Here is a 12529-nt window from a genome sequence, read left to right as displayed (position 1 = left end):
CGATCAGAAATTCCCAATAAAGAAAACTCTTTGTTATTTTCAAATGACAACAAAAACATTTCCTAATAAGTCATTGTTGATCCTTTCCTGAACTTCAGTCAGAAAGGACTTCTGAAAATAATTCTACTGAGCAGTTCACAGCGGTGCTCATGAATAATTGACTTCCCAAAGACAAACTCCAATAAAGTAGAACTCTATTGGCAATTGTGATTGAGTGTTCTTTGACGAAGAATTTTTCTTACCCAGTGGAGGTGGGCCTGATTCTGGTAATCACTCCTCTCAAAAATGGGAACTTCCGTTTAAATGGGATAAATGATGGGGCAATATTCCTCCTACTGACACCAATGATGGGACACTATTCCTCCCACTGATACCAATGATGGGGCATTATTCCTTCCACTGACACCAATGACGGCACCTTACTGCTCCCACTAATACCAATGATGGGGCACTATTCCTCCCACTGATGCCAATGATGGGGCATTATTCCTTCCACTGACACCAATGATGGGGCACTATTCCTCCCACTGACACCAATGATGGGGCCTTATTTCTCCCACTAATACCAATGATGGGGCACTATTTCTTCCCACTGATACCAATTATGGTGCCTTATTGCTCCCACTAATACCAATGATGGGGCACTATTCCTCCCACTGACACCAATTATGGTGCCTTATTGCTCCCACTAATACCAATGATGGGGCACTATTCCTCCCACTGACACCAATGAGGGGGCACTATTCCTCCTACTGACCACAGTAATCTTACCAACCACGACAATCTTTTTACTCCTACTGACACTGGGGTATGTTTGCCTCCCACTGGCCACAGTCTGGCCTCCCTAAAGTCCAAACGGAAAGTAAACCGGCCCTTTGTTTAGAAAGTTTAGATATCCCCGACTTAAAACTTAAATTTATATCAAAGACCATAGAAAATTAGGGATATTTAACCACTTCACATACAGGTACGTCACAGCTTCTTCCAGGTCTGGCGTGTGCGTGGGCGCCCCCGGCCATCTGCTCCCGCTGTAACTGGACACAGCAGGAGCTAATCAGTAGGACCGGCGGACCCGATGCTCGCCAGCACCTGGCAATTTCTCCCAAGAGAAGCAGGACGATGGTCTGCCTATGTAAACAAGGCAAATCACCATTCTGTCAGAGGGAAAGAGAGAGATCTTGTGTTTCTTCTAAGCAGGAACACGGATCTTTATCTTCCCCTGTCAAAGCACTTCCCCCCCACACACACAGTGAGTAAGCACTCCCTAGGAGCACATTTAACCCTTTGATTGCCCCTGATGTTAACCCTTTCCCGCCAGTGTCATTAGTACAGTGACAGTGCATTTAATCTATCCATTGCATATAGGGGGTGGCATGGAGAGAGGGGGCGGCACCCGGGCCACCACTGATAGGGAGAATCACGCAGGAAAACGACACTAGATGGTAAAAAACTAAAGCACTATCAATTGAAGTACATATAGAATTATATCAGCAGCTCCCTATAGAGTGAAGCAAATCTCTGCAAAAACAAAAAGGGGACAGATTGGGGGGGGGGGGGATGGGGCACCATCCTAGGTGTAGTAGTTAAAATACTAATTTATTTGTAAAAAGTATAAAAGCTACCGACAAAATTAGAACTTTATAGGACATGTCTCGAATAAAAGTGTCTGCGCCAGATGGAAATGTCCTGGGATCTGTCACAGGTGGTATAAAACTCTGGAGACACAAAAACAAAAACCTGTTATAGCTCAACCAACCCTTTTGGTAGAACATGTCTATGACTCCACTCACCATACAACCGTGATTGCAATAAAAAATACTTTAATTATATAAAAAATGTAGAAAAACATCATCATAAAAGCATCATATATACATAGCATAGGCGCTATAAAAAACACTTGGTCCATCTCTGGAAGGTTTAGTATGTAACCACCCAGTACTACAGAAATGGGGAATATGGTAACATATGTAGTAGTTGTGTCCCCAGGCTCCAAAAGCCTATTGAGAGGGTGTGAATGACCTTTAGGTAGCTGGGTTGGACTGATGAATTAAGGATGGGAAAATGGAGATAATGTCACTCCACAGCGTAGAATCAAAGGGATGAGTTCAATTAGTCTCCATGCTGGAAAACTGTGAAAAAAAAATGATGGTTGTTGTGGGAATGGTAAGTGATACGAAGAAATAACTGGATAGGACTTGGTAACAGTGGTCCAGAGGAGGTATATAGACAGGGGGGTGATGTGTAGACAGAATGCTGTGGTGAAATTATCACTTGAGACATGAATTATTGACACAGTCCTCCATAGCCTCCTTCTCACTGTACCAGAAACTCCCTCTATAGACTTGCTCAAGATCCCAATCACAGACAAGGCTGAATAAAACATGGGTGTAGGTGAAGGGACTAGTCCATTCCAACTGACCAACGATCAATATACATATCAGTTCTCGTCAAATCCATGGATCCAATATCCCAAAGTGCATTCCTCCCATCTCATTGAAAATGCCAATCTTGCAAAGTATGATGAAAGTGTGATGATGTCAGAAACCATGAAATCAGGCCAACAGAAGTACAGTTAAATCACACTTGTTTAATAATAAAAGTAAAAAGAACAAATGTAGTCAAAACATAGCCAGAGTTCAGTAACCGGAACAGATAGTCAGCCAAGCCAGAAGTTAGGTATCAATGTAGTGGAACAGCAAGCAGGATCTGGAGCCAGAAGGGATGTCAGCAAAGCAAGTCTTGAACAGGATCGCAGGAGAGCGTCTCAGTTTGTGATATTGACCAAGGCGAAGGCAGAGCTCCACTGGACTGGACGGCTTAAGTAGGCAGGACTAACGAGCAGGATATCATCAACAGCTGAGTAACTGTGGAGAGATAGGAGCTGACAATTAGCCGACAGCTGAGCAGCCAGCTCAGAGAAGGAAGGGCTGAGCCCAGGACTGACAGATGAGGCCAAATGTTGTCATCCAGAGGTGGACCGTTAGCCTGACCGGTTTCGCCGATCTCTGTCGGCTGCTTCAGAGGCTCGTTATCATTGCGGTCCCACTCTGGAGCCTGGTATGTCCATACTGGAGCCGAAGCTGTGAGCCGAGTGAGCCACAACCAGCGTGAAATGCACAACGGGCTGTGCCGGAGGCAACGTCCAATGGGAGACCTCAGACAAGTCAGGTGATGCATTTCCAGGCTTCTGCTTCTTCTTCAGACCTCATTCGAGAAATAGTTCTACTTATGTGAGTAGCAATTATACTTTTTATTAATAAATTTGTCTACACCCAGGCTGGCACCCCGTCTGTCCCCTTCAGGGACAGGAAGTGTTTTATTTTCATATTTCAGCTGCAATATATTACATTTTTGTTTCTGCATTTAAATATGCTTTAAAATTTGATTGTCTTAAAAAAAAAATGACTCCAAGGTTTACAGAACTTAAGTTTATTAAAATAGTATAATGAATGTTTGTATTTCACTAAATCTTAAGAACCTGTAGTGATCTACATCACAGAAGTTTATGTTTAAGACAGCATACAACAAAATAAATGATTGGGGTAAAAAAGGCGACCAAAGGATATTTGATTTCTAAGAAGGAACGGTCAATTATTTTCAGCCTAGTAGAATTTTTCTTGAGTTGGACTGGGGAAGAGAAAAAAAAAATGTCTTCCAAGACTTCCTATGTGAGGCAAAACTCAAAAACATTTGCACTTCATCCTAATACCTGGAGGACAAAATCAACAATAATATTAAGATAATATAACCTGGGTATCTCAGACATCCACAAAACCTAATTGTATTATTATATACAGTATTAATTAAAACAAACTTTGCTCCTAGAAATCGCGTTAGCTGATGAGGTCAAGCAGTCTTTTTCTGAGAATGCCGCTTTAGCAACTGTATATAATATAAAAGGGTAAGTCCCATGTCAATGTGTTATTTTCTATGAAGCATAAATTATTAAAATGGTGCCAATGCGTAAACAAAAAACTAAAAGCCTGAATTAAAAATCAAAATACTAAAGGTTTGTTTGTTTGTCGGCTAAACCACCTGTTTGGCTGCAGCTGCTGTTCAGGTATTCTGATAGCCATGGGTGCCACACCCGGAGATTTGGTCATTCTTGATAGCGCTGCATTGCAAAAATCTAACCATGTATGGCTAACTTAGGATAAGGCCACTAACTTTGAGACACTCTGTACTGTAAATATCAACAAGAAAAGCCACCTTACAAAAAAGGTCAGGCAATGGAATATCCCTATCCCTATTAAGTTCAAAAAGCAGCTTCCAGAGAGCCGGGAGAACCAGATTAAGGTGCCAAGGGGTCACAGGAGAGCACACAACTTCACTAAGGAGCAAGAAGCCAAAGGTCTCTTAAACAAAACAGCTTAGACCGAGATTAGTCCTTCAAATGGTACTCATGCCAGATGCTGGTCCACACCAGACTAGAAGTAAGACAGAACACGTCCCATGGAGTACTTTCTAGGTTCGTTGAGTTACACCAAGCAAAATAGGCTTTCCAGGTGCAATGGCAGACTGTGAGAAGCCGATTTCCTAGCATTTAGGAGGGTAGAGATGACCATGTCCAAAAGACCCCTCTCCCAACAACCATACTATTGACCCATAGAAAAGAAGGTGCAGATGATTCAGAAGAGACCACAGAGCGTCTGCCAGGACTCTTATTTTCAACTTTTAAAAAGGTGACGACTGGGAAATTCTACCTGCCACTTTTCCATGTCTGGGATGTGACCAGCGGACAGGACTGAATGCGCAATTCTGCTCAAGAGAGTATTAAGTCCATTTGCTTTTGTGTATTGTGACTTGTGGTGCCTTCTTGATGGTTGATATTGCCAATGGGTGTGCAACTGTCCTCCTGGATTCTTAACAGGTGTCCTCACAATAGAGTAAACCGAATCACTCTGAGAATATTGAAGGCAAGGTGAGCTTCCTCCAACCACTATGTCCCCTACACTGAGAGGTCACTCAGGACTGCTCCCCAGCTAGGCAGGCCGGCATATGTCATGAGACCCTTTCACATCTTTGAAGGAAAGGGCTTCCCTTACTCCAGCACTGGGTTGGAAATGAACCTCACTAGTAACAGTCTGGCCTTGGAGTCCAAGGACCCTTTGTGTCTGACAGTTCCAGAATGATAAGTTGCAGAATTCTAAAGTTGAACTGAGTGTAAAGTACAGCGTAGAAGGGGGCAATCATTAGATCCAAGACCTTTCATGGGCGTCGAGGAACAAAAGGTTTGTTCCAAGGCAGGAAGATCTAAAAACAGGGCCACGTCTAACATCAGACCCAGAAAATCCAATCTGTGAGATGGGTGCCTGCCTCAGATTGAGGATCCAACCAAAGCTCCGCAGGGTCTGTATTGTCTGTTGGATGTTCACCGACAGGGATAGGGAGGACTGGTCCCTTAACGTGCCCAGTTCAGGTACCCCAAAATATTAAACCCCTGGGCACAGAGCAGAGCCAGAACCCGGGTGAAAACTAGTAGGTATGCAGAAAGGCCAAAAGGGAAGGGCAGCAGAATGGTAATGCTGATCGTCCACTGAAAACACAGATATGAGGTGTAAAGATGGAGATGAGCAAGTAAGCATTCTAGATGTCTATTAAGGCCAGAAAATTGTCTGGAAGGAGATCATTCTGGCAGTTTTCATGCAGAAATGTTGAACCCATAAGAACAATTTGGGAGTCTCTAGATCCAGAATGAGACAGACTCCTCCATTCGGTTTGGGAACCATAAAAAGGTTTGTGTGGAGACCTTGAAAGCATTCTTTTTTTGGTACAGAAGTAATGATCCTTTGAGAAAAGAACTGCTAGATGGCAACAGCAAATTCAACAGCTGTGAAGGAGAAGGGCACAAGCATGAATTGGGGAGGAAGCAGAGTGCAAAACTCCAGTCTGTATCCACTGGAAATTACACTCTGAGGGTCTGAGATTTTCTAGGACCAGAAGGCAGAGAAGAGTAACACATGCCTCCCCATTCTTAGGAATGGTGGTGCCCCACTGAGAAGGGGCCTTGGAACCAGTTCTGTCTGGTTTGGAGGGCCAAGTCTTCTTTTAAAAGTATGTTTTAAGGAAGGACCAAACAAACATTCATCCTAAAAGGGTAACCACTCAAGGCAATTCTTTCATGGGAGCTCAGCTGATCAGCATTTAAGCCAAGGGATTCTGTGCATGTGGATGGAGAGAAGACTCAGCCTGAGGATTTGATGAAGTGTGTCTGCCAAGTCGTTCACGCAATAATGTAAGGCCATGGGTAAAAGGTAAAAAGATTGTGAACAGAGACATCCATTAGGATGGATCTTGGATTTTGGTTCATGTCCAAACAGCAATTGTCTGGCAGACTGCCATAAAAGCAACCACAGGTTGCACGGTGGGGCCCGCCAACAAAAAGAGAGCTTTAAAAAAAGGCTTCTAGCCCTTTGTCTACTGGGTCTTTGAACAGGATATTATACTCAATGGGTGCCATTAGGGTCTTGTTAAGACAAGAAATGGCAGGATCTACCACAGGGGCCACACACAGAAGAAAATGTTTGTAGGAAACTTTCCTTTATAGGATACTGTTGAGTGAAGCGTTTTGGAGGAGTGAATATCTTCTGTGGGTGATGCCAGTCTTCATACAGGACCAGTTCAACTAGCGAGTAGACCAAGAAGGTCTTAGCTGGTTTGGGCAATTTAAGGGATCCCATGCTGGATATTATGGGGTGAGAAGACCTAGGCTGTTTTAATGCAAAGCTGGAGCATACAACATGAAATAAGGGTAGGTTCAACATCCTTAAGCTTGGATGAAAGTTTTGCTACAGGCGTGTTATCCTGATCTGATTGCTCAGAAGGAGAGGAATTATCCTCAACTGCCACATCCTCCTCAGGTAATGTGTCTGGCTCAGGGGCAAAATCAAAGACCCGGAGCTGAGCTTGAAGGGGCATGGCTGTGACCCCTACTGTCTATGGCCTCGATAAAGCCTTAAATGTTGCCATGAAATCTGACATTTTGGCAGAAAGCTCCTCTATAGACAGTTAAGAGGAAGCTGGTGTGTCAGATGGGCCAGCAGATAGATGAGAAGAAGGCAGGGAGTCAGACTGGGGGCAATCGTCAGAGTAAAGGGTACTAGGACCCTTAGTGGACAATCTACCAGCCACTTAAGGACAAAAAGCTGAGCCTGAGCTTGAAAGTTTTACTTGTGCTTGCCATCTGCCATGCTTGTAAATATCGTCCATGGGGAAGGGGTACTCATGACCACCAGAGCTGTGGGGAGAGGAATGCCTTGGTACCAAGCACTTGTAGGCTGCAATAAACCAAGGCAGTGCGGTAAAAACTGCTATACTGTGCTACCAAGAGAGAGCCCAGAGGTGTTGCCAGTCCAACATCATGCCCAGAAACAGGAGGAGGCAGGGCATGCAGCTGCAGTAACTTAAATGGAAGTGAGGCAGGGCAGGCGCAGTAGGTGCCCAGTAGGTGCCCGTGTTGCGCATGTGCATTAGGCACTGCAAGGGGAAAGTGCACAGGTGCATTAGCGGGGTTCAGGTCAGCAGTATTTAATAGCGCTATTTTAAGGGCAACCTGGCCCTTCAAGTTCTCAGCCTTCCAGTGGTCAGCAGCTCCCATACACCCCAACAGATGTAAAGCACCCTGCGGCTAACTCCACACTTGCACTATTTGCCAAGGGGAGCACCTACAACAGAATCCAGTGCATGGCCCCACATCTTTCATCCAGTGGGGTTTGGGTACGGTTGCCCAATGCTCTGCCGAAGAATCAAATAACCTGGAAGCTGCTTTAGAAGCCATTGTGGCTATCTTGGTGGAATATCATTATCAAAGAGAGAGAGGAACCTACATTGAAAGAAGGTAAGCTTTTCTGAGTACAGAAAGGTCCATCACCTACTAAGGACACTGTAAAATAACTGAAGCTAGCTGAGAATGGGGGGGGGGGGTAATATAAGGGTATGTCCATAAGCAGCCTTCCTTTTTGCCACTGTTCAGTCACCTGAAGGTAGCTGCATATAACTATATGTCATATTGATCAAAGAGCCCGTGAGAGGTACTGTATGACTAACAAATATATTTTTAGTCTGGATGTTATTTTCCCTTCAGTTCTTCACAACATAATCACAAAGGGATCAACTAAAGAGCAAGCTATAACGTATTTTTAAAGTACTTGTACAATAAAGAAAAAATGAAGGCCAGAGGGTCAACAAGTTCCACAGCGTCTGTAGCCAAAACTAGGTTTAAATGATCTGAAGAGGACAAGTCCTCAAAAGGTAAGGAGAGCATACAAGAGTGCAGTAGTTGTAGTTCAACAGTAATGTTCAAAAGTGTAATGTAAGTGGAGCAAAAGCAAATTATATTGACCAGGATGCCTTACCGTTTTTTTTTTTAGGTGACCACACAAAGACCATACATACAAAATATTACTTGTGGAGCTATATTTCCCCACCAAAAACAGGTTTCTAAAGTTTCTGACAAACAATTCAGAAAGACGAGTGAGTGACCAACTTGAACAATCGTTCCTAGTGAACAAGGCACAGCGAGTAAAAATGTACAGATACGGCATGATAGATCTTTTTGAAACACCAGACAACTTAAGGATTAACTTGGCAAAGTCTAAAATGTGGACAGTTGCACCTCTGGATTGGCAATTTTAATAGTATATATATATTTAAAGTTTATATATATTAAAGTTTAATATTATTATAATGTTTATTTTTCCTTATATTTCACAAACTGAATGCAGTTTGACTAGCTCTCATCTTTGGACATTACAATCTATTATTTTTTAAATCACTATTACTCCCCACAGAGGGAGGCAGAACCATTTGAAATAATGCTGCATTCAGTTCTTACCAGGAATGTGTCTACATGTATTATGTACTGTATACTGTCTCATCCCCTAATATGAAAAACATATTGTCAGGTTTTTGGTATCTTACCTAAATTAGCTCTGGTGTGTGTTTGTATGACTGTGGCGGGACCATTAAGACTGTAAGTTCCTCTAAAACAGGGATCTTCAAACTACAGCCCCCAAGCTGTTGTGGAACGACACATTCCATGAGGCATTGTAAGACTCTGACATTCACAGACATGACTAGGAATGATGGGAATTGTAGTTTCTGAACAACCGGAGGGCCATAGTTTGAAGAACCCCTGCTCTAAAGGCAGGGAATGATTTAGACTGATGACTACTGTGTAAGGGCTCTTTCACACGGGGCGGATCAGTGATGATCCGCCCCGTGATCACCCGCTTGCTCAGCGGGGATCGCTCCGCCGATCCCCGCTGAGCAGGAAAATGACAGGTCCGTCGCTGCACACTGTGCAGCGACGGACCTGTCAGAGCGCCACTCTCCCCTATGGGGGATCGGATGATGACGGACTGTAGAGTCCGTCGTCACCCGATCCGACCCGAAAATGGATGGAAAAGTAGGGTTTTCCTTCGTTACACTTTTCGGATCGGAGCGATTCGGATGTCCGCGGACATGTCACCGCTGACATCCGACGCTCCATAGGGATACATGTATGTCCGTTTTTCATCCGAAAATGGAAGGATGAAAAACGGACATACGGATCCTCCGTGTGAAAGAGCCCTTAAAAGGTTAAAGTTGCTGTGTCAGGACCTTGATCACCTGCTGGTGGCACTGTGGTCCCCTGCATGGAGGGTTGTAATTCCAGTGTCCACCAGCAGGTGTCTCCCAGCAGCCAGCAGACCCCAGTAATCAGTTTCCACCTGATGCTGGCTGCTGGGAGGGTATTTAGGTCCTCTCCCACTAAGTGCCTCCCGCTCCAGTTCTTTCCTGCTGCCAGATTCTGTTTGCCTCTTATCCTGAGCCTAGATCCTGAATTCTGCTGCCTCTTTTCTGCTCCCCTTGTACTGATCAGTGCCAGGACAAGGCTATCTAGCGCTCAGGTAAACTGGGGGGGAGAGGCCCAGTTTATGCCAAACTGGGCCCCCCCCCCTTCCCTTACGGTTAGGGTCAGGGCACCCACATCCCTGCAATAAACCATTGGGCCCAGGGCAGCCGTCCCTCTTGCCCACCCTTTGTCCGTGCCCTGTACCTGATCCCCCTTCCCACCTGTTCCCTACATGTTCCCTGTTTATCCATGTTCCTCATTTTTGTACGTATTGTATATAGTTAGTTTGTTGGTTAGGATTCCTGCTACTTAGGTTGCTTATATAGTTACATAGTAGGTGAGGTAAAAAAAAGTCCATCAAGTCCAACCTATGTGGGTGATTATATGTCAGTATTACATTGTATATCCCTGTATGTTGCGGTCGTTCAGGTGCTTATCTAATCGTTTCTTGAAAATAGTTACATAGTAGGTGAGGTTGAAAAAAGACACAAGTCCATCAAGGATTATGATGTCCAACCAAAGCTAGTTAGGCATTTTGATTACATGGTTGTGGTTCACTTGTATCTTCCCGTTTGCTGTGATTCCTCTTTGCTGATGTCTGGATGTCTTTTTTTTTTTACTATTAATAAATTTACTTTACTATATACTGTATAGTCTGGTCTCAGTTTCCTAGTGTAGCCAGGCAGATCTAGCCATCCCTGCTGCCGATTCCTGACATGCTGGATTGTAATGACGGATACCTCTGCAGTCCTCCCTATTACTCCCTGTTCTTGTAATTTGTTTTGTTGTGTAATGGGGCTGCAACTATTATCCGTTCCTGCCCCCCCCTGTGCCCCACCATGTAAGAAGCCTCCTGATTACGTAAGGTAAGTCTTACCACTGAAAATCTGTAAAATTAGAAATAAAATCAATGTGATTCTCCTATAGTTTTGCCATAATTAGCATAAAACATAAGAGACTGGGTAGATATAATGTAGAAACATTCTGCATCACAGGTAGAATTTTCTATTTTAGAATTTGGGGAGCCAAAAAACTAACCCAGTGCACATGCGGGGGAAAAAAAATCCAATAAAGTTAAGGACTTCTAATAACATTTTTAGAATGTCACAAAAACAAACAAACAAAAAAAAACACAACAAAAAGTACAGCAAGACAAACACCCAAAGAAGGTTTTGGCCACCAAGAGGTCTCCAACTCTGTGTGCCTTTCCCATTCAGAGAAGATGCAGGTTGTCCAGCTAACACCTACAACACACACATTTGCGATGACGGTGTGAGATATAAACATGAGATATGTCGTTCTCCAATCCATGTGGTCAAACGTGGTGAAAATTTTTTTCCTCGAATGGCAAAAAAAAAAAAGGCGCATTCTTCGTAAAGATTTTTTTTTTTTTAAAAAGTTACATCGAAGAGTATATAAATATTCCAGCTTGTTGGTAATGTTCTATGAACGTCTAGCCATAAGAGATAAGAAAATCGGATTGCCAGTTCAAGACCAAAAAAAGTTTATATAGGAGTAAAACAAGTCCCATTCAGTCTTCATCAGTGCTCAGATCTGTAGGTGGGGAACGTGTCTGTTCTATGAAGCTTCTGTGTTGATAGGTCTTGGCGGCAGCAAGGAAAGCAGAAAGACAGAAAGGGACAGAAAGAGAGAAAAGTAAGATAAGATTCTGAGTGACAGGTAAACACATTATTATATACAGTGCCTTGAAAAAAGTATTTATACCCCTTGAAATTTTCCACATTTTGTCATGTTACAACCAAAGAAACATAAATGTATTTTATTAGAATTTTATGTGATAGACCAACACAAAGTGGCACATCATTTTCTGCGCTCTAATTCATCCTAAAGACTGCGAGCCAGGCCTTCTTGTCCAACATCAGTGCCTGACCTCACAAATGCTCTTCTGGAAGAATGGTCAAACATTCCCATAGACACCCTCCTAAACCTTGTGGACGGCCTTCCCAGAAGAGTTGAAGCTGTTATAGCTGCAAAGGGCGGGCCAACTCAATATTGAAGGACTAAGACTGGGATGTCATTAAAGTTAGGCATCCCAATACTTTTGATAATATAATATTATATATATATGCACACACGCACACGCACACACACATTATATATATATATATATATATATATATATATACACACACACACAGTATATAATTTCACCATTAAAGGGATATTAATCTGGAAATTCCCTCAAAGGGAATTAGACTGAATGGCTCACTGGTCTCTATAAAGCTTTAAGGAAATGGTTGCAACGTTATATAGATGCATACATTAAAAAAAAAAAAAAAAAATATCATAATATCCCAACCACTACCTGCCTTGAGTTTGTATGTTCTCCCTGTGCCTGTGTGGGTTTCCTCCAGGTACTCCAGTTTCCTCCCACACTCCAAAAGACATACTGGGAGGTTAATTGGATCCTGTCTAAATTGGCCCTAGTATTAGTGTATGTATGAATGTAATGTGAGTTGAGGACCTTAGATTGTAAGCTCCTTGAGGGCAGGGAATGATGTGAATGTATAATATAATATAATATATATGTGTATGTAAAAGCGCTGTGTACGGCGCGTTATAAATACCTGTAATAAATAAATATTTATGTCCTTTTTAAAGGCAGAAGTATGGAAAGAAATGGAAAGAAAGACGCAACACTAGATGTCGATGTTGAGCCAAAAGAATCACACG

At 43.1% G+C, this 12529-nt stretch overlaps 1 protein-coding gene across 2 annotated transcripts in view; it reads right to left on the bottom strand.

Annotated features, from left to right (window-relative positions):
* The window catches only part of DOK5 (docking protein 5), a 472815-nt gene that overhangs the window by 300045 nt on the left and 160241 nt on the right, over positions 1-12529 (bottom strand). The window contains exon 8 of one of the 2 annotated variants that reach the window (XM_073607240.1): positions 3099-11438. The exons of the other annotated variant lie outside the window; for it this stretch is intronic. Within the exon in view, the coding sequence (XP_073463341.1) occupies positions 11377-11438 (62 nt within the window). The 3' untranslated portion in view covers positions 3099-11376. Of the gene's footprint in view, positions 1-3098; positions 11439-12529 lie in introns of those variants that run through there. 2 annotated transcript variants of the gene reach the window in all.

This window comes from Aquarana catesbeiana, linkage group LG12, assembly GCF_042186555.1.
Source record: "Aquarana catesbeiana isolate 2022-GZ linkage group LG12, ASM4218655v1, whole genome shotgun sequence".
Classification (NCBI taxonomy): Eukaryota; Metazoa; Chordata; class Amphibia; order Anura; family Ranidae; genus Aquarana; species Aquarana catesbeiana.
This window is presented reverse-complemented; position numbering and strand designations above follow the sequence as displayed.